At 40.3% G+C, this 22,516-nt stretch overlaps 2 protein-coding genes across 13 annotated transcripts in view; one reads left to right on the top strand and one right to left on the bottom strand.

Annotated features, from left to right (window-relative positions):
- Positions 1-7,538, bottom strand: part of Atxn7 (ataxin 7) — a 153,242-nt gene extending 145,704 nt beyond the window's left edge. Inside the window, exon 1 of one of the 3 annotated variants that reach the window (XM_031362209.1) lies at positions 7,308-7,538. The gene's annotated coding sequence lies outside the window, so the exon portion shown is untranslated. The remainder of the gene's footprint in view (positions 1-7,307) is intronic. The other 2 variants (XM_031362207.1, XM_031362210.1) reach the window with 2 other exon arrangements.
- Thoc7 (THO complex 7) lies at positions 6,948-22,361 on the top strand. 10 transcript variants are annotated; one of them, XM_031362219.1, is made up of 10 exons: positions 7,409-7,645; positions 8,620-8,770; positions 11,986-12,040; positions 16,640-16,757; positions 17,403-17,530; positions 17,798-17,884; positions 19,685-19,742; positions 20,826-20,892; positions 20,990-21,059; positions 22,044-22,361. In XM_031362219.1, the coding sequence occupies exons 5-10, from the start codon at positions 17,422-17,424 to the stop codon at positions 22,109-22,111; spliced, it is 459 nt and encodes a 152-aa protein (XP_031218079.1). In that variant the 5' UTR covers positions 7,409-7,645; positions 8,620-8,770; positions 11,986-12,040; positions 16,640-16,757; positions 17,403-17,421; the 3' UTR covers positions 22,112-22,361. The 10 variants fall into 10 exon arrangements, with proteins under 10 accessions (XP_031218074.1, XP_031218079.1, XP_031218081.1 ...); XM_031362221.1 differs by lacking the exon at positions 11,986-12,040 and having other exon boundaries at positions 8,686-8,770; XM_031362218.1 differs by lacking the exon at positions 11,986-12,040 and having other exon boundaries at positions 8,624-8,770.
- Positions 22,362-22,516: the final 155 nt, after the last annotated feature.

Below are 22,516 nucleotides of genomic sequence, written 5' to 3'. Positions count from 1 at the left end.
TGTTTTTTAGAGGGGAAACTGGGAAGGGAGACATTTACATGTAAATAAAGAAAATATCTAATAAAAAATTAATAATAATAATACAAAAAAGAACAAAGACTAGGAATTTAAAAAAAAAAAAGTATGCAGCACTACTCTCAGAAGCAGGACTGTAGTAGCCACAACATGAAAGCAAACAGGCAGTCAACTATCCCCCAGAGGACTACAATGTCTGCCATGCCTGTTTGTAGTCCTGGTCAATAAAACTGCGTCATCTGCTTGTAAACCCTGCATGCAGGCTGTCCTTGTGACTTGCTCTGACAGATCTGGCAGAGTGACACCCCATGACTCTTAAGTCTAGTTCTCAAGAAGCCTAACTCTTGCCTTCTTGGAACGTGGTGCCTCTATGTGTGGAAATCTGATCTGAAAGCTGGAAGATGAGATCGCAAGCAGCTAAGAGGTGACCAAGCCTGGACCACCAGCTTCAGGCTACCAAACCGTAAGGGCAGCCACGTGTGGAGTGGAGACAGGTGACTCAACAGCTAAGAGAGAGTCTTGCTCTTCCAGAGTGCCTGAATTTGGTAGTCACACTGGTTACACTGTTCAGCTCAAATCATTTGTAAGTCTAGCTCCAGGGCATCTATCCAGTGTCCCAGGCACTCCTTATACTCACACAAACCCATGCGCACACACACATAAACACTTTAGATGTCTTCAAAAGAAAATAAACGATGGTTGTTTGAAGCCACAGTGGTTTAGAGTAGTTTGTTAATGGGCAATACATAAGTGATGGACATGTTTCATGGATTATCATATTGCAATGTCTTATATTCCAAACATTTCCTAGTTTCCTATAATAGCTAATTAAGTTTGTTGCAATCAAAGCATAACTACATCACAGCAAAATGTGGCTACATTTAACCCTTCATGACTATGTCAAGGTTTCTAACTCCATATAAACAGTAAACTGTATCTCAGAGGATAAAAATGCATCTCACTCTCAAATTTGACCATGGTTAAGACAGGTACAACCGTAGTTGAGTTTAACTGAAGATAACTGAGTAAGAAGAAATAAAAGGTAACAAAATTGCTACAATTCACTTAAAAACTAACAATCAGCAAGTACTCTCTTCCCTGGCAGCACCAGAATTTTTTTTTATGTATTTATTATATATATATATATGAGTACACCATTGCTCTCTTCAGACACACCAGAAGAGGGCATCAGATCTCATTACAGGTGGTTGTGAGCCACCATGTGGTTGCTGGGAATTGAACTCAGGACCTCTGGAAGAGCAGTTGGTGCTCTTAACCGCTGAGCCATCTCTCTAGCCCAGAACTTTTTTAAAAACATCAAAAAAGATGAAAATCTCAAAAGTTCAGCAGGCATAGTATAAGCAAATAAGTGAAATAATAAGTGAAGCCACCATTACTCATTCATTCAACAAATCATTTGAAATGCCAATTTCATGCTAGTGAGTTGTTAGCCTGTATGTGTGTATACATGTACACTCGTGTATGTGTGTGTGTGCACACACACACACACAGAGTTTGTACAAAGAGGGTGAAACTAGAGAACCACTGTGGGTGGTTAGTGAACGTGGCCAGAAGAGCTTCTGCCCAAGGCAAGTCTGTATGTGCAGGGAGCTCCATTCTTCCTAACCAATACTACTGTCAAGTATGCCTCCCCTCCTTCCCTTCTGGGGCTTCTTCCTCTCAGCTGCTGCTAAGGATGTGGCCTCTGCAAAGCCCACTTTCATACTTCCACCTTCTCAGCAATCGTCAAGTGCTACTGCCTCATTTATAGAAGGGGAAAGTGAGCCCAGCTTCCATCAAGTAGCAGAGCTAGTGGGAGAGCTCTTGCTTCACTGCTCCCTCGCGCTATCTCTACAAGAAAAACTGACTACATCAGAGTCAACAGATAAGATAAGGAACAGTACGTATATTCTCCTTAGCAGTGGAGAACTCTGTGCATGTGTTTTCAGAGAGTTTCTTCTGGTCCTGTTTGCATTCTTTTTCCTTATTCAAAGAGTCTGGAAAATGTCAGTAATACAGAAAACCCTTTTAAAGCTACATTAGGAAGTATATTTAATTTATTCGTGACAACACAGACCATCAATAGAATTAGTTATCACAGGGAATGAGCGCTTATTTAGCAACAAATAGGAAATGTTCTCAATTATTGAACAGAAGGAAAAACTAACTCCCACAAGTTCTACTCTGACCTGCACATATACACAGACCTACTGAATGAATGGATGAATGAATGAATAAATAAACAAATAAATAAATAAAATTTAATTAAAAAGAAGCTGTCCTCAGAGCATCACAGACTGTCAGATAAATTATGCAGGCATATGTACTTCCATGTTCAGGACATACCAATCTGGAGCTAATCTCTAGGGAGTAGAAGACAACAGGAATGTTTGATGTGTATGTGTGTGTGTGTATCCACATACATACACATACACACACACACATGCATACTCACATACATGAGTGAATCCAGGTTTCCTTAGTAACAGCAGGGTCTAGTTAACAGACTGAAGGGCCACATTGATTACTGTGGCAAAGGAGGCCACAGGAATTTTGTAACAGCATCAAAGGCAGGGATTCTCTTCAAGGCCATCACACATGACAGATTTCAATCATCAAGCTTTGCAGAAAATTGGCAAGGTGAGAACATCTTTAGCAATAAATAAAATTAATTAGTGACACATTGTAATAATGTGCTAAAATAGGAGTGCCACTGAGGATTAGTAGCAACTTATTGACTCAAGGTTTCTCCTACTGGGAATACAGCATTGGGTCAAGCTGCTATACCAAAAGAATCAAGCACTAGGGGTGGCAAACAGCCACACGAATGCTCGGGGGTGGGGGGGGCCTCACTAGTCTATACTACTCCTCTTTTATCTTACTGGAGGAGAGAGGCTGGAATAGGATCTCATGTGGCTCACACTGGCTTTCAGCTTACTATGGAGTTGAAGTTGGCCTTGATCCTGCTTCCATCTCCCAAGTGCAGAGATTACAAGCATGCATCACTACCTAACTAAAGTTGGGAATGTGCAAGCGATAGTCCACAAGGCAATTCCAACGGCTATCTACACAAAGAACAAGTTATGAATGGCTCTTATATTTTTAAATACTTAAAAATAACTATCTTGTGGCATATAAAGACGTTGTGAAATTCTGATGTTAGTGTTCATAAATGAAGTGTCACTGAAACAAAGCCACAGCCATCCATTTCTCCGTATAATGGTGGGGTTGAGTAAGTAGAGAAAACTAGACAGATGGTAAAGTTCAAAATATTCACCCTCTGATCCTTCACAGATGCTGTTCTTGGCCATAAAACCAAGTAACTTGTAAACAAATTACAACTTTAAATTTTCGAGCTTTTCTTGGTTTGGCCAATACCATAGCCAGAATTCTGACATAACCTTCCAGTCTCACAGAGAGAGTAACTCCTTGCCACAAACAATAAACAAGTCTTGATAGATCCTAGAGATGCTGAGTTCCAGTCATAGTAACAAGGTGGAAAAAGACTTCCTGTATTAAAAGTAGGATGGTGGGCTAGCAAGATATGAGGGAAAAAGTCTGCCAGCACCCGGGCATCTGAGTTTGATCCCCAGGAGAAGGAATTTCCTCTACTTGTCCTCTGATCTCCACATGCGCACCAGGGCATGCTCTCACATCCACATTCACTTAGTCACAAGACAATGATTTAAAAAATTATAATAAAAATTCTTTAAAAGAAAGAAGGATAGTTTAGAATGTCAACCAGAGAATGAGGATGATCAAAGATACCCTTTGAAATGGAGTCTGATATATTTTCTAAAGACGAGAATTAATGCCTCTCAAATGTCTACCACCTTCAGGATACTTAGGGTCCTAAGAAAGGGCGAGTCTTTTGGATCTATTAGCCTATTTAATAACCATCTTCTCTATTTAAAAATTGTAGTCCATAACTGGCCCAGAGTAAACAAACCAGAGATTTTAGGAAATAGTCAATTCAAGTCTAAAGCTAACCCTGATAATGATTTTCCTGCCCAAAAGCAGCAGACAGGAATGTTCTCCATGAATGAAAAGAACAGCCAAAGGCACAGAAACAGTACAAGTAGATTTAGTTTTAAAGCCAAAGCATTTTTGGTTTGTTTTGTTATTTGTTTTGAAACAAGGTTTCTCTACATTGCCCTGTACATAGGCCTGGTTGTCTTGGACTATGTAGATCAGGCTGACCTGGAATTCACAGAAATCCACCTGCCTCTGCTACTAGAGCTTATATTAAAGGAGTGCACCACAATGCTGGGCCCAAGTATTTTAAACATGTCATCCATACATTTCAAACTCCTTGGATTCCTAAAGTCCCTGCTTCCTTCAACATTAAAAGGAAAATATAACCCGGTTCTGTAACACTTATTTTCCCTGTACAGAAAAGTCAACACAGAGAGCCAAGTCAGAGGGTTTTTTTAATGACCATCGAGCTGAAAGTGCAGCGCAGTGGTAGACCAACACATAAAACAAAAACTATGAGTCACAGTGACAGAGGGATCAAAAATTGCTTGGTGGGAGGTTGGGGGAGATGGCCCAGCAGTTAGAACCATTTGTTGTTCTTGGAAAGGGCCTGCTTTACTTCCCAGTATCCACATGGTGACTTACAACCTTCTATAACTCTAGTTCTGGGGCATCCCATAGCCTCTTCTGACATCCACGGATCATGACATTTACACACCTGGTGATAGTGCACATATATACATATATGTAGTCAAAACACACATAAAATGAACAAATCTTAAAAAAAATAAGAAAGAAAAGTTGGTTGATACTTGGAGACCCACTAAAGGTCTACAGACCAGAATAACTCTTTCTCTAAACATAAACTTGAGAAATGTCTACCTTTTTTCCTCACAAACCTTAACATACCTGGGAAGAAGGAACCTGACTGAGAAAATGCCTACAAAAGACTAGCCTGTCTATGGTGCAATTTCTTCACTGCTGTTTGATGTGGGAGGATCCATGTCATTGTGGGTGGTACCACTCTTGGGCAGGTGTCCTGAAATGTTTCTCACTACATGAGAATCCCTAGACACCAAGAGAACATTGGTTCTCTCATGAGTCTTGATATTTTCAGGAAGGAAATGTTAAATAAAGATACTAGCTTCCTTAACTAATACCTCATATTCTTAAAAAGACGGAACTAGTGATTGCACTAAACACTAACACTAAGGTCTACATGTTCAAGTCAACTCTCCAGTAGCTTAAAACATACTACCTCCCAATTCTATGTTTCTGTCCATCAAGATCCATGCCCCTCATCCCAAAAAAGGAAAGAAAAAGAAGACACCTGAGTAAAGCAGAGAGCTTGAGTCCGCCCCACTTTAACATCAGCCACAGCTTAGCAAATAAAAAGATCATTTCTATAAAACTCATTGCAAGATGTTCTCTCAACACATATCATATATTAAACAGAATCCTCAGATGTTCACCTAACAGGTTCTTGTCTATGCAATAATGAATTCAATTATATGGCTTGAAGAAAACTCCTAAGACTTCCAAAGGCTCAGATATTTCCTACTTGGTCTCCCATCACCTGAACCAATGAGCTTCAGGAATGTTTAATTTCAAATATACTCCAAGTCTTTTTTTTTCTTCTTTTTTTTTCTTTTTTTGGTTTTTCGAGGCAGGGTTTCTCTGTATAGCCCTAGCCCTGGCTGTCCTGGAACTCAGTCTGTAGACCAGGCTGGCCTCAAGCTCAGAAATCCACCTGCCTCTGCCTCCCAAGGCATGCGCCACCCTGCCTGGCACTTCAAGTCTTTTTTTTTTTTTTTTTAATTTTAGCCCTGCCTAAGAAAACTGTGAGCAACCAAAGAAACTTATGAAAGGAGTCTGTGAAAACTGGACAAAGTAGCTCACAGAAGCCTAAGTTATAGAGGGCAGTGCTAGTTTCCCATGAAAACATTAACAATTATTTGACGTCACTACATAACCGTTTCCAGGTCAGCAAGATGCTGATAAAATCAAGAAATGCTCTTACAAAGTATCCTTTCACTACTTGGCAGTTTCCTTGTAAACAAGAAGTCTCCCTACCAAAGTGTTACCCAGAACACAGAAATAATCAGGAGATGTTCCATTTACAATGTTTAAGGGTACTTAGGATCTAATTGGTTTTGGTTTGGTTTGGTATTTTGTTGCTGTTGTTGTTTGGTTCAGGGCGGGGGTGGGGGTGTCTATGTAGCCAGGCTGGCCAAAAATTCCATATTCAGACCCAGATTAGCCTCAACTCACAGACCTGCCAGCCCAGATAGGCTACCACACACCACCCTGCTGAATTTAAGATTAATATTATCCTCCTTCCTATGCCAAGGAAATGAACATGGTCCAAAGTCCAAATTAGGAGGAGCCTTTAGACCAGAACTCTTTCAAAAAGTCAGTGAGCAGTTTCACATTTAGATGAGGTCGGTTGTGCCTCAAAATCTTCATCCAGGGTAATTTCTGCCTTAGTGACAAAAGGCAAAACTGCATTTGACATACACATAATTCTGTCTCGAGGTTAAAAACCACCTCACTTGAATGATCCTAAGTTTTCTGCTAAAGAACCGAGGGAGCACAGGGCAGATGCACGCATCCCACTTAAGAAATCTGAACAACCAAACTGACCCCACACAGTTGCTTTAGGCAGGATCAGAAGGTTCAAGGGACTTGGGATCTTGAAAACTGGTAAACAAAAACCTGGCTTTGCTGGAGGTCAAATCAACTCCCACCACGTACACGGTTCCGTTTAGGAGAACACTCCTCAAAGTCGAATCCAAGTGATTTTTTTTTCAGGAGAGATGACACTATACTGCAGTGTGTTCCAGAAATGAGTACTCCACACCCCAAGCAAGGTTGTTTTTTTTTTTTTTTCAATGAGCAGCACTACCTCCCCCAACACCTACTTTCAACTTCCCTTTAAGAAGCATTTTTTGAAAAGCAAAGATAGTATGAAAATGAAGGCACCCCATCTGGATTCCAGCAGCGAAGGAGAACTGGGTGAGGGGTGAGAACCGTAGGGACCTGAGCCCCTAGTCTTGAGTGATGTCCCCTAGACAGGTAACCAAGTTTCTTTCCCGGCTTCGCCGGCACCCGCCAGAGCTCAGGAAAGGAGGATGGCTTGCCGCGCCCGCCTCAAAACCCCGGGTTCGAGACCCTCCGCGGCGCGCGTGGGAGCCACCGCGGCGGCAGTCGCCGCGCCCCCATCCCACCAGAGCGCACGGTCCCCGGCGGCCGGGGGACAGAGGTCACCTGGAGCGTCAAGCGCGGAACCCCGCGAGCGCGCGCAGCCCGAAGCTCACCTGGCGGCTGGCTGCGGCCTCCAGGGCGGCCTGTGAGCGCGGGCCGGGCGGGACGGCGGTGTCCGCGGGACGAACCGCTGCCGGCCGCCCGCCCGCCTCGCCCTTCACCCGCCGGCCGCTCCGCGCCCCAGGAGAGCGGCGAGCGCGGGTCCGCGGCGGCGGCGGCGGCGCGGCGTGGCGCGACTCAGGAGTCGGAGAGGGCGGCCGCGGGCGCCGCCGCCTCCTCCTCCATGACTGTTTACCCGGCTGCATTGTGGGAGTTTGACCTCCGCCGCCAACCGCCGCCTCAGCTCGCGCCGCCGCCGCCGCCGCGCACGCCATGGGAGCCGTGACTGACGGTGAGGCCGCCGCGGAGTGCGGGGACGCGGGGCAGCGCTGGGATCCGGGCAGCCTGGGGTAGGGGCTCCAGGGACGGCGCGCGGCGGGGAGCGGCGGAGGGCCGCTCGCTCGGCCAAGGCGATGCAATGCGCCGAGGGGGCCGCCTGGGGGGCTTCCCCGGCTGGGCTGGGTCGGGCCCACCGGCAGCGCGGCGGGCCCCAGGGAGCCCTGGAGCTCGGAGGGCGGTGCAGTGAGGACACCGAGCAGGGGACAGCCTCTAGGAGGAATAGGGGTGTCTGGAGGGCCGGTCGGGAAGTGTATCTGGGCGACTTACAAGGTAAGGCGCCAACCGGGGATGAGGCCGGCGGCTTGGACCGCGGCGACAAAAGGAAGGCATGTTGGGGAGGGTGAGTTGTTGGCCCGAGTGACTCGGGAGTGATGGATTGTGGCCAGTTGATGTCTGTGGACCGAGAGCAGAAATAAGGGGACATTTAGGGGGAAGAGTGGACTGATAACGATAGGCAACTGGAGCAAGAACTTAGAAAGGTACCTGCTTGGGTAGAAAGGTTCCGGGTGCTTGCTGTTATTTGATGGGCTGACCAGTAGCTATGGATCCCAGTGGAGAAACTGAGGACTTCCAGAAAGTGGGAAGAACAACGATCGGCCCAAATTTGAGGACTGGCGGAGGACATGTCGATGTGGGGTATAAATAAAGGCCCCGGAACTTGGGGGTGGGGTGGGGTGGATTTTAACTTTGTCTTTTGTTCTTTTAAATTCTAGTTTAACGTATTCAGGAAGTATTTAGCTTACTTCCAGGGGCTGCTTTACTTAACATGTTTGGAAGCCAGAACCAACTGGCAAAGGTGTTTCCTCTTGTATGTCTGTAGTCTGGTGTGGCTATAAACATAAAAAATTGGGAGGGTGGGTGAAGGTAAGTTTATTGCATTTACTTGCTCTGAGCTGTCTCTGTCTTCCTCCCTCAATTGTTCCCCAGGCAGGCCACCCTACAAGAGTGGCAGTCAGAGGACACTTGCTGAAGTCACTTCTTTACTTCCATCAGATGAGTCCTGGGAATTAAACTGGTTGTTGGTCTTTCAACTGGTGATTAGAAAACTTGACAAATTTGCCTTCCCCTCCTTTGAAGGGTAAATAAGTGTTTTAAAACTGGAATTACAAGTGACCAACCACTGTACAAGTCCCAAAATGATGAAAGAAATTAAAGATGGCATGTACTAATTAGTTAGAACTTAGAAAAAGTTTACACCATGAAATTTCTTTTTTTTAAAGATTTATTTATTATTATATGTAAGTACACTATCGCTGTCTTCAGACACACCAGAAGAGGGCAACAGATCTCATTATGGATGGTTGTGAGCCACCATGTAGTTGCTGGAATTTGAACTCAGGACTTTTGGAAGAGCAGTCAGTGCTCTTAACCACTGAGCCATCTCTCCAGCCCCACCATGAAATTTCTAAGGTCAGGAAAAGCCAGTGAAGGGTTATTTTTTGTTGTTGTTATTTAGTTTGGTTTTGAGGCAAGGTTTTTCTGTGTAGCTTTGGCTGTCCTGGAACTCACTTCGTAGATCAGCCTGGCCTGGAACTCAGAGATTCCCTCTTGCTTCTGCCTCCTGAGTGCTGGAACTAAAGGCACATGTCACAGCATCTGGTCATTGAAAGTTTTAAACATTAGTGTGGTGTTATCACATTTGCTTTTATTTAATTAATTGATGTCTTTATTTGCAATGCTGAGAACAGAACCCTTGGTCCTATTCATTAGAAAGCTGTTTTACATCCTCGTCCTGATCTACATCTTAAGCACCAGATGTGCATTTAAAATTCACACACCCATTCTACTCTTTGGAGAATACTGAGGAAGGGGGTTGCAGAAATCACTCTCCCTTTCACTAACATTTATATAATACTTTGCAGCATGTGTTGTTGCACAGTATTATCCATAATTATCCCTATTTTATAGATGAATCTGGTACCAAAAGAAATTAAATAACAGCAGAGTTTCAGTGAGTTAAAAACCAATAGAGAACAGAACAGTATCCAGTCCTGTAGGGCTGAAGAAGGTGCAGGTAGTTGTGAACTGGTATGTGTGTAGGTACTGGGATTGAGGCCAGTACCTTTGGGAGAACAGCCAGGTGGTCTTGGATGATTTCAGCCCAGCTAGTGTGATCTGATCTCAGTTCCTTCTGCAGTGGGTTAGTGGAAGGTAATAGGGTCTTTGATCAATATGACAAAACTCCAACTGAGGGAATTCCAAAAGTGACAGCTCTTGGAGAACGTCAGGATTGCTCAGATTTGGGGAGGGCAGAGATGATCTTAAGTTTCTGACTTGGATGATTTTGTGTCTCGCTCCAAAGGAGGAATGGATTTTGTTAGGTGAGAGAAGGAAACTTGAGCCCACTAATCCTTGGAGGCGCCCGGAATCCCCACTTTACATTACAAGCTTCTCGCCTTTGTGGAGGTTACCTAGCTTCTTTAAGACTCAATTTTGTTCAGTGTATTGAAGAAACTAATAAAAGCTACCATGGAGTGCGTTTTGAAAATGAAAACGTTATAAAAAACTTTGTACTGAGTCAAATACATACGAAGGTTCAGTAAATATTCCTAAACACAGAAACTGTTTTACTAACCTCTTTTCACTCCTCTGTGGAGAAGTGTGTCTTCATTGAGTACCCCTTCCTTTGCTTTGGGGGAAGAAAATTGAACTGCAGTCAGTTTTAAATAAGCCATCAACAAATATGAGGTGCTAGATTAGAGGGAAAGATGCTGGAGCCCAGATATCAGCAGCATGTGTGTCAGTGTGTGTATATGTGTGTTACTAGGGATTGAACCAAGAGCCCTTGCATGCTAAGCAAGTGCTCTACCACTGAGCTGAGCTACATCCCCAGCACTGGGATTCATAGGTGAGAAAATGGGATTGGAGTTAGTGACTTAGTGGCTTGTCTGGCAAAGCCACTCCTGGGTTTTGAGAAACTGAGAACAAGTTAAGATATGAAACAGCTTATATGTTATAGGTCATAATTTAAAGGATGTTAAACTGTTAGAACCCTTTTTGTAGTCCAGAGAACATTAAGTAGTTATGTTGATATCTAGAGTAACATATGGGGAGAAAAATGGGTGAGATGTGGCTCTATATTACATTTAATAGAATTGTTTGGCTATGACAGCTTCCATAGACATATACTTATTAAAAGTTAAAATGATTTTAATGTGCTTATAAACAATATGACAGAATAATGGAACTATATAATAATGTAACTGTATACACTTTCCAGTGAAGGCAAAGATGGCATTGGTCATCTATAAATGAAAGATAATGGCACAGATTTTATAGGTTTTATAGTGTGATAATTCATGTAAAAGTGCTTTGAAATTGAATGACTAGTTAATTTATTAGCTGAGCCAGTACACTTCTCTGTGAGAGAAAACAATTAGGAATAAACAATGAGCAAGTGTTTGCTGCTTTGTTGAATTCAAGTGACCCACTGCTAGGCACGGTCCTTGACCAGCACCAGGGCACCTATCCAGTTTGCCTGCTGCACTAACTGCCTGTGGACTAAGTTAGTTCAACACTAAGTAATTTCTCTTTAGCTGAGCTAGCTTTTCAAAACAAAGTTTTATTCTTAAATTGTACAATTTCTGGATCCTCCTGGTTTAGCTTCCTAAATATTGGGTTTGTAGGCATGTCTAGCTTAAAATGTTTAACTTAATTTTAGTTTTACCATCAACAGTTTGTTTAACTGTGCCTAAGTATCTTAGATGAGAGCAGAATTAACACAAAAAAATCAAACTACCTTGTTTATTCATTTTGTCTACCTTTTATGTATACTCTTAAGACTGTTGACATTAAAAATCATTCTAATGACTTTAAACTTCATGAAGGGTGGAAACAGGAGGAAGGTAACAAATGAGCTATGTGTAATTCATCTTAATAACTCACGAGTGGTGGTAATGGAATGGTAAATCTAACAGGAATTTATATAAACATTATCTTTGCATGGTCATAGTTTCTCATCAAGTTAATATCAATAAAATAGTTTCTAAGCCTCTTTTGCTTGTTTGTTTGTATAGAAAGGCCCCAAGGTCTGGTGGGATTAGTACAGGCATTCAGATTACTTACAGAAGATTTCAGTCTTGGTAACTTTTGAAGTCAAGTGTCTTAGGTATGTTCAGTACAGACCTAAATTATGAGGTGTTGCTAAAAAAAAAAAAAATTCATGCCATATATGTTAGGGACTATAAAAAGAATAGAAGTTATTCACAAACCAGAAATGTACCTTTCTATCTGTTGTTAGTGTATATGCTACAAGGTATATGCTGTGGCAGTTATTTTTGGTCTGTTTTCTAGACTCCATACAACATTTGAGAAAGAATTATTGCAAGTTTGAGATAAGCAATCACAAGTGAGCAAAATTTTGAATACATCATATGTATCTGCACAGATATGTAACTGTATAAGTAGAAAAGTATCTTACTTTACTAGTAACATTTTTAGGGTGTTGCAAATTGTGGGTTAAAATTTAACATCAAGAAAAGGATAATGTTTGAGGGTTTCCTATGCACAGGCATCATTACTTTCACTTTTATTTCAGAATGGTTCTCAGCATTCCTACAAACCAGTTTGTATTCTTATTTTACAGGAGTTATGTATTGATCTCAAGTACTTACATATAAAGCAAACTGTGTGCACAACCAAAACCATTGTTTCCAAGTTTTGATTTGTGGCCCAGAGCTGTAAAGAACTGTGCTTAAAGAGGGATGGGGTGGAAGTTCAAGGAGGGCCTTGAGTCTGCCTAGAGCAGAAGCCTCTCCTATGCAGACTACTTTCCCACTTGTACTGCCTGCTCCTTCTGATGCCAAGTGTGCTCAGTCCTAAGCTGCCTTCCAGGACCTGTGATCCCTCTGTGATAGGTTAGGCCTGGTTCCTAGCTGCGTGTGGCTTGACAACCTCCTCTCATAAGCTGCCTTGCTTTTCCCAGTTGCAGTCGATTTTGTATATTGTTTTCAGTTTTGCTCCTACTAGAAAGTTCTGCCAGCTCAACTATCCATCAACAAATACCATCCTCCCAGAAGCGTAAGCTGTAAATTAGCATCTGATGTCTGAGCACATTGTCTTTCCTCATCCAGGTTTCTGAGGTTCTAGTCTGTCTATTCCCCAACTCTGCTGGAGCGCACAGCTTTTTCCCTGTGGATATGGCATGAAATGGGAAGACTTCAGCATTCTTTCCTCGTTAAACAGAACAGCTAGCAGATTTTGAGTCTTCTGGTACTCAAACCAGACTCTCTACTCCTGCATCTTCTAGTCTGCCCTCCACTTATATTGGCCCCTGTCTTGATAACCCCTTCTATTTGTTCTTTTATATCATTACAGTGTAGCTAAGCAAATGCAAGCACATGTAAATATACTTCCTCATCCCATTTTATTTGAATGACACATACTATGCACTTCTTTGTCTTGTATTTTAATTTATCTCTGTATCAAAAACTATTTCCTCATCTTTGTTTCCAACTTGATAATACTCCATTGTGTTCCTATACCAAATTTATTTAACTTGTTCGCCCACTTATAGACTGATGGAGTATTTTCATTTATTATTAGTGTTATAGTATATAAGTGATATCATATTGCTTAACTCAGCTATTGCTGATAACTCCTGAGTGAAGCCTATGTTAGAAACTTTGAGAAATACTGATAAAGAGCCAGTCAAATTCTACCTCCTCTAAGGTGTATGCTCTTCTAACTAGACACCTCAGTGTGCTCAGTGGGTGCTATTTCTACACCAAAAGTGCAAAGCTCCCCATTCTCAGAATTCACTCACACTTTTTGTATAAGTAATTGTTGCTATGATAATGAAAATAAGTGCTAGTCTTTGTTAGTGTTTAACTGAGGCAATGATCTTTTGAAGACCTCTGTAGGCATCAAACCCAATTACAAAATACTGAAATCAGTCTGGGTGTGGTGACTCACACCTTCAATCCCAGTACCCCAGAAGCAAAGGCTGAATGATGTCTGTGAGTTCCAGGGCAGCCAAGGCTACATGGAGAGACCCTGTCTCCAAAAGGAAGGAAGGAAGGGAGGGAGGGAAGGAGGGAGGGAGGGAGGGAGGAAGGGAGGAAGGGAGGAAGGAAGATGAGGATCTTGAAGTCAGTCATGGTACTGCACACCTGTAATAACCATTAGGAGACTGAGGCAGAAGAATTGCTGTGAGTTCCAGTATAATCCGAACTACCAAAGGAGGTTAAGTTGGTTGGGGCTATTGATTTGGTTTTTGGCTATTGATTTGGCTATTGTCCAAATAGGCTTGTGGACATTTTGCAAAATAGGAATACTACATTCGTATGTAATGATGCACAGAACTTAGGCATGATCACAAACCATAGTTTAAATACTTCTAGTTGCCGGACTTAAGATAGTGGGTGTGGTGGCATTCAGTCCCCTCTGTTTCCTACTGCAGTTATGTTTGATATTTCAGGTGGGTGCTGAGAACTAGACTCAGGTCCTCAGGAAAAGCAGTGTGCATTCTTAACCACTTAGCTATCTCCAGCCCCAAGGTGTGCCTTTCTTTCCAGCACTTAACAGACCGAAGCAGACAAGTTCTGGGAGTTTGAAGCCAGCAAATTTCAGGGCATGGCCTTATCCCAAAATGTGTGTGTGACAGAAGTGTGTGTGTGTGTACTTGTATTCAAAAACTCTACATTTCAATCTTTTTTTTTTTTTTTTTTTTTTTTTTTTTTTTTTTTTTTTTTTTTTTTTTTTTTTTGTGGTTTTTCAATACAGGGTTTTTCTGTATAGCCCTGGCTGTCCTAGAACTCACTCTATAGACCAGGCTGGCCTCGAACTAAAAAACCCACCTGCCTCTGCCTCCCAAGTGCTGGGATTAAAGGTGTGCGCCACCACCGCCCAGTGAGTTTTAATCTCTTTAAGGACTGTGTGTCTTATTTACCCTGATCTCTTCAAGTTGTTTGGTAATTAAAGCTTGAAAACATTAGTATTTTTTAAACACATTTAAATGATCAGATGAATCTGTAGTTTAAGCACCTTTGCTTTTTTTTTTTTTTTTTCTCGAGTCAGGGTTTCTCCATGTAGCCCTGGCTGTCCTGGAACACACTTTGTAGACCAGGCTGGCCTTGAACTCAGAAATCCGCCTGACTCTGCCTCCCAAGTGCTGGCATTAAAGGTGTGCACCACCACCAGCTTGAACACCTTTTCAAAGAAAGCTATTCTAAGGGTGGTCTGCTAAGAGTGTCCTGTACTGGGCCTGTCTTCACTGCACTTGCCTCATGCCTACACAGTGGAGCTGTTGTCAGACTTTGCTGCTGACTCATGGAGAACTCCAGGAATTATTTGTATTCAAAATATAGTGAATTTAGTTTAAAAGAAAATGAAAGCCCAGAAAATAAACAAAACTGATAAATTGGTATCTAAGAAAATCATTTTTCATCTCTATCTGTAATCTGCTTATCAGAAACAATCATTAATATTGTTCATTACCTATGATTCCCTCCAGAGATATTTTCTGAATGTATACATGCTTATATACACATTTTTTTTAACACATTGGACAACATCCTCTGCTTCTCAGAAGTTACTTTAATTATCTAAAGAAGTTGTTTTGGCATTATCCTTCTAACATATTTGAGTTCATCATAATTTAACAAGCTTCAGTGTTTAGGTTTGCAGTCTTTGTACTGCCAACAACACTGCTAAAAACATCTGTTTATGTCTGTTTTGCATGGTGCTGCACACCTGTAATTCCAGCCTCTGCTACAGTTTCAGAATAAGCTTCTTCTCTGTATAGAGAGATCCTGTGTCAAAACTCAAAATACTTTTTCCAGGGGGCAGGGCAAAGGTATATCCATTTCAAGCTTGATTAGCTATATCCATGTCTCTACATGTGTAACAGTGTGCATAAGTACAGTGTCTGAACATCTTGGCAACAGTTTTATTACTGAGTTATGATCTGGTAGAAGAAAATGATTTTTCCCCATTTCCGTTTGCCTTTGTGATTATGGCCCAGCATTTCTTGGTCCTGACTCAGGGGCTGGAGAGATGGTTAAGAGCACTGACTCCTCTTCCAGAGGTCCTGAGTTCAATTCCCAGCTACCACATGGTGGCTCACAACCATCTGGGATCCAATGTCCCCTCTGGTATGCCTGAAGACAGTGACCATGTATGTACTCACATGCGTTAAATAAATAACAAACAAGCAAACACTAGCTCAGGCTGGTTGGACCACATTTGTTCTCACCATCATTTTGCACTGCTTTTCTGTTCTATTTTCTCTTTGCATTGGGGCAAAAAATGAGACACTGAAGTCAGGTACAGTGGCTCATACTTGTCGTCCCATCTTGTGGTGGCAGAGACTGCTTTGAACTCCAGGTCAGCCTGCACTGTCTCTAAGGAAGGACGAGACAGTGTTGCTTTAGAGTGTTTAACAAGTAAATTGTATTACTTCATGAATCTTTTCCTTTTTCTCTGACCTGTTACTCTTTTTTGTAACTTGATACTACATGCAAGGAAACTTTCTCTGTTCTGTCACTGCCTCTCACTTAGCTAAAACTCTGTACAGTTCTGGCTTCCTTTAGTTTGGACAGCTTTTTTTTTTTTCTGTTCTTTTTTTCTTCAAAAATTTTTCTCTTAACAATTATTGACTTAGCCTTTCTGATATACCTAAAATTTTCCTCTTAGCAACCCATAGAATGCCAATTGTGAAGATAGAGTTTCACCTAAAACCTCAGCCACTAGGATGAGCAGATATACCATAGACAATCACTTTTCTTTGAAGATGAAAAAAACAAAAGATTTTTAGTTGTGCCAAAATACATATAAAATTTACCATTTTTTCTTGCTTCTAAGTGACACCTCAACTGGTGGCATTAAATGTACTTATATTTCAGTAATTTTCTTTTCATTGAGCAAATGAGTAGTTATATACTGTTGTCTTGAGAGTTGCTCAGAACCAAATGTTCGTTTTAATTCTTATTCATCCTTTTTCCTCTAGACGAAGTCATACGGAAGCGTCTTCTGATTGATGGAGATGGTGCTGGGGATGATCGGAGAATTAATCTCCTCGTGAAAAGCTTCATTAAATGGTGCAACTCTGGATCCCAAGAAGAAGGGTACTGTATTCCACTGATGTTACTGTATCAGTATCCTGGTGGATCTTTATTAAGGCCATCTTAAATAGTTCTATTCACTTTATCTGTCCAGTGCGGCCACTTCTTGACTGATCACAAGTTTGGTTTTTTGTTTGTTTGTTTGTTTGTTTGTTTTTTCTGTTCTTCGCTTTGGAGGTCTCCTTTATGTTTGTATAGCATGCAGAAAGGACATTAGTAAAAGAAGAAATGAAGATCAAACTCATGCTTAATAATTTGATTACTTTTAGCAAATCAATATTTGCTATCGCTAAATGAAGGTTTTTCTTTGTTAATAAGTTAATATTTAAGCTGCTGCAAAATAATTACATACTGATTTTATGAAATTTTGCTGGATTTATTTTCTACTTAAGTATAAAAATTGTGAGACCAGAATTCTGAAGAAACTCTTAATCAAAATATTGTTAAGGGTGACTGAGATGCAGACAAATTGTTTGGATGAGAACAGTAGTCTCATCTTGTCTTTGTAACCAGAATAACTTATAAATTCATATATATCATGTCTAGCAACAAAAATTGTAAGGGTGGATGTTCAAAGCTATTTTAAGTTAAAAATTCTGTCAGAATTTGGTTTAGTTTACAATTTCTTTTTATTCTCTTTTTCATTAGATATAGCCAGTACCAACGCATGCTGAGCACTCTGTCCCAGTGTGAATTTTCAATGGGCAAAACATTGCTGGTATATGATATGAATCTCAGAGAAATGGAAAATTATGAAAAAATATACAAAGAAATAGGTAAACATAGTGGTTCTTTCTACAATTGTATTTTTGTGGTTTAAAGGAAAAGCTATCTGATAACAATATGTGGATTATAGTAAAATATTATCAGTAATTACAGTAGTAATAAAGAGTCTGCTGTCAGCAGCCACAGTGTTGAGTAATAACATGTAGCACTTTGTGTTGTAGATATTTTTTAGAATGTCATTGCCTATTGTGTTATCAATGGAATGTCTATTTAAAACAGATTATATATGTTATTACAACTACCTTTTTTAAAAATAGAATGTAGTATTGCTGGAGCACATGAAAAAATTGCTGAGTGTAAAAAGCAGATTCTTCAAGCAAAACGAATTCGAAAAAATCGACAAGGTAAGGATTTGAAAGACTTAGGTTACAGATATTTTATTCCTAATTTCAAGTTCCATGAAGTTTTTAATATTGAAAGGTAAATTCTGCAACATGACTCAGTTTACAAAAAATAATTAGCAATTATACTTATTCTTAAAACTCGGTTACTTAACATAGAGAAGGCAAAGTAAGCTGAAAAGAATTTATTTTGCTGAGTTTTATTGTTTATCTAAGAATATTTCAGTATTTTTTACCATCCTCACATCCTTTCCCCCCTAAGCAGTGTTACAGTTCATCTGCAAATGTGAATTATATGACAGACTGAGGTGTTTATTTGCTGGGTTAATGAAGCTACTTTCAAAAAAATGGAAAAGAAATTTAACCTTCATTATTCACAAAGCAAATAAACGTTATCCACAGAATTACCTAATAAAGCAAAGTTAAAGTGAAGAGACAGCAAATTGGCCCAGCGGGCAAGAGCACTTGTCACCAAGCATGTCCCTGACCTTAAGCCCCAGGACCCACATGGTAGAAGGAGAGAAGTGAGTCCCTCATTGTGTCATAGCCCTCCAACACACATAGATATATAAAAATAAAATAAACATAGACATATTAAAGACAGAACTAAAGTCTAGTTTTATTCTGATCTCTTAAGTCAGGATATCCTTTACTTAGTATCCTATCTGGCTATCTGAAAATAATTTTAATGTCATACATTTGCATATGTACAGCTGAGTATAGGTGCCCATGGAGGCCATAAGTGGCCATCTTATCCCTGGAGTTGAGGCAGTTGTGAACTACATATGAGTGCTGGAAACCGAATTGGGATTCTGTAAAACATTAGTAGTATATGCTCTTAACTGCTAAGTCATCTCTAGCCCTGGAAATTATTTTTAATAGTAGGAATATTACTCTTCCCATTATATAAATTAGAAAAAGATAAAGAGCAATGTTTAAAGTGTTTGTAATGGTACATACTTGAACTTCCATCACTTAGCTAAGGCATGAAGGTTACAGATTCTAGGTCAGCCTGGTTTTAGTGGAAACTTACCCCTGAATGAATGAATGAATGAATGAATATCATAATTGGGTCTAGTAGAAACTTAGCTCTAAATTAAATAGGGAGACAGAAAGAAACAAACAGAAAGAGAAAGAAAGAATAACTATGACAGTGTTGTGAAAAACTAAATAGAAATAGAAAAATGCTATTATTTGGTAATTGTGAGGTTTTATAGATTAGATTCATAGAATCTAAGATTTGTGAAACTGGTCCAGAAAGATACATTTTCTTTGGTGTTTTTTGTGTGTGTGTTTGTTTTGGCGAGGGTATGAGGAAGAGTTAAGAACTTTTGAATCAGTCATTTGATGGTGCTCCTAAGTCTTGTTTGTGCTGCTGCCCACCTCTCATTCTGTCACATGACTGGAACACCGGAAGTGAGAGTGAGGACCCCTGCTTGGAACATGAGGTCATTATGATGTGCTTATGACTGATTTTTTTTTTGCTTTGGTTTGGTTTGGTTTGGTTTCTTGCTTTTGTTTTGTTTTTGGTCTTTTTCAAGACAGGATTTTTCTGTGTAATTTTTCCTGGCTGTCCTGGAACTTGCTATTTTATTTAGACCAGACTAGCCTGGAGCAAACAGAGATCCACTAGCCTTGGCTTCTGCCTCTGCCTCCCAAGTCCAGGGATCAAAGGCATGTACCACCACATTATTGTCATTTTCTTAAGAAAGTGAATAAGACTTATTTTCATTTACACATTTCTTTTTGATAATCTAGGTTCACAAAGTGCCTTAATTTGGCAAATATTTTCTTGTCTTTCAGAATATGACGCTTTGGCCAAAGTGATTCAGCATCACCCAGACAGGCATGAGACACTGAAGTGAGTATAGAACTTTACAGGGAGCTGGCCTTTATACAAAATACTGAAGAACTACGCCACACACTACATTCTCAGATAAACAGAATATACCCAAATGAAGGGTCATCTTTTATTATCACATGGTCTTATGCTACCTGATAAGATCCCTTGCTATCTCCGGGATTACTGCCTATTGGTTCAGAACATGTATGCAATATACCCCCAAAAGAAATAGATACTTTATTCTCTTACTATAACAGAGTATTGAATACCAATAAAGATTATGCTACATGCACATCTTTAAAACAGCTGAAAAACATATAAACAGTAAAAAAAAAAAGACACTTAATGAAAAGACACTTTCTGAAATATCATTTTTGAAAATTAAAAACTCCCTCAAATATTTTATACTAATTCTGTATATTACTCAGAGATACAAATAGATGTGTTTAAAAGAAATTATGAAATTATATTTTTTGTTATTTTAAAATGTGTATCTATAATACAATTTAGGAGCTAGGAAATCATCCTCAGTTTCAAAATCTTCCTACAGGGTTATTGGATTTCTTTTTTTTTTTTTTTCAAAAGCCCAAGGTCACTGTGGGACTGTGCCTTCCTCTCTCTCTCTCTTTTTTAATGATTTATTTATTTATTATACGTAAGTACACTATAGCTGTCTTCAGACACACCAGAAGAGGACATCAGATCTCATTACAGATGGTTGTGAGCCACCATGTGGTTACTGGGATTTGATCTCAGGACCTTCGGAAGAGCAGTCAGTGCTCTTAACCACTGAGCCATCTCTCCAGCCCTGGATTCCATTTTTTAATGGGTGTTGATGCATACATATTTATATACCACTTACATGCCTGGTGCTCATGGCAGCTAGAAAAGGGCACCAGATCCCTGCGACTAGCGTTATAGACAGTTGTGAGCCACTGTGTGGGCACTAGGAATAGAAAGAACCTGGGTCTTCTGAGACAGAAGCAAGTGCTCTCAAAACCCTTTTATCTTCAGAATAGTTTTTTCATGGCCTAAATACTATGTAAGTTTTCCCTTAAGTAGCTAAATATAACATTGTTTTGTTTTATTTTGTCCCCCTAGGGAGCTAGAGGCTCTGGGCAAAGAATTAGAGCATCTCTCACATATTAAAGAAAGTGTTGAAGATAAGGTATTTGAATATATATGTTAGCCTCTACATGTTTGTTTGTATGTGCATGTGTGTATTTAGAGACAAATTTATATAAGTTGTTTACTTCTTAACACAGCTGGAATTGAGACGGAAACAATTTCACGTTCTTCTTAGTACCATCCATGAACTTCAGCAGACGTTGGAGAGTAAGTAAAAAACATTCCGAAGTTACTGCTTAGGGAAATTTTAAATGATTGAGGAATACTTTGGTGAGAGAGTCTACCTCCAGAATGGAGTGGTGTATCTGGGTAGCATGAGAAAACACTCATCTGAGCCGGGCGGTGGTGGCGCACGCCTTTAATCCCAGCACTTGGGAGGCAGAGGCAGGTGGATTTCTGAGTTCGAGGCCAGCCTGGTCTACAGAATGAGTTCCAGGACAGCCAGGGCTACACAGAGAAACCCTGTCTCAAAAAAACAAAAAAAAAAAAAAAACACTGATCTGTTGAACTTTATGTGTACAAGTAGAAGAGCAATGATTTTGTGGTTATCTGTGCTTTGCATACATGTCTAGTAATAAGAAAATTTCAAGAGTGATGGGGATGTGGGCAAACTACTGTAATTCATTGATGTGCTAGACTGCCTGCATGTTTAGCAAATGGGGGGCACACCGAGAAATTGAAGACTTGAACTTTCTTATGACTGTAACGAAGTAGAATATGCTGTGTTCTCTGATGTCTGGTTGTTTTTTTAAAAAAATATATCAGGCTAAGACCTAGAGTTTAGTTCATTTGTTTTTAATGAAATCTATCACACAAATTATATGCTCTTTAGTAATGTGTAAAAATAACCAAATATATAACATTGTGTGTGTGTGCATGTGTGTGTGTTTGGGTGCAGAGGGGCTGCACGCATAACCATGCTGAGCATATGGAGGCTAGAGGCCAAGTAAAAGTCAGCTATCTTCTTCCACCATGTGATTTCCAGATCGAGCTTAAGTCATTAGGCTCAACAAGATGTGCCTTTGCCTGTTTTTAAAATCAAACAATGATGTGGGCTGTTTACAGCCATAATTTACCATTTTGCCATCTTGATTTAAATATATTTGCTAATGCAAAATAAAACTTTTCATGCATTATTAGGCGCAAAATGTAGGTGACATGGAATAAGATTCTGTGTCCTCTTAACTACAGATGACGACAAGCTGTCAGAGGTGGATGAAGCTCAAGAGAGCACCATGGAAGCAGACCCCAAACCATAGATGGGCTGACCGTCACCATTTACAAGGACAATAAAAAGCTGCATGGGCATCCTGGGTTCCCTGTGTTGTGCTTTTGGGATATTTCAACTTCAGCACTGAAATACTTTGCTTTCAAATGTTAATTCATGTGTCGTTCGTATTTCTTCACATATAGGAAATGTATCCCATATATATGTATTTTTTAAATGCATTTTTATCCTTAAACATAGAAATCAGCATCTGAAAATATTTAATAAAATGTCTCAAGGTGGATCTTTGTGCTCATTCAAAACTCTAGGTAGCTGCTAACACTTCCTCACGTAAGAATTCTAACATGACGTTTGGGATACACGTGAGAAAATAGATTTCTAGATGTTAGTAACACTTTAGAAAATGGAGTCCATGAGTAGGCTTTAGAGGGCTGTG

This window comes from Mastomys coucha, unplaced genomic scaffold (genome assembly GCF_008632895.1).
Source record: "Mastomys coucha isolate ucsf_1 unplaced genomic scaffold, UCSF_Mcou_1 pScaffold9, whole genome shotgun sequence".
NCBI classification, from domain to species: Eukaryota; Metazoa; Chordata; class Mammalia; order Rodentia; family Muridae; genus Mastomys; species Mastomys coucha.
Note: the sequence above shows the minus strand (reverse complement) of the source record. Positions and strands in the feature narration are given on the sequence as shown.

Excerpts from the sequence above, each read along its gene's own strand:
- Thoc7 (XM_031362213.1), top strand. The coding sequence starts at position 7,767 with ATGCAATGCGCCGAGGGGGCCGCCTGGGGGGCTTCCCCGGCTGGGCTG. Across the intron at positions 7,963-16,639 it reads GTATCTGGGCGACTTACAAG|ACGAAGTCATACGGAAGCGT; the intron begins GTAAGGCGCCAA and ends TTTTTCCTCTAG. Across the intron at positions 16,758-17,402 it reads TCTGGATCCCAAGAAGAAGG|ATATAGCCAGTACCAACGCA; the intron begins GTACTGTATTCC and ends CTTTTTCATTAG.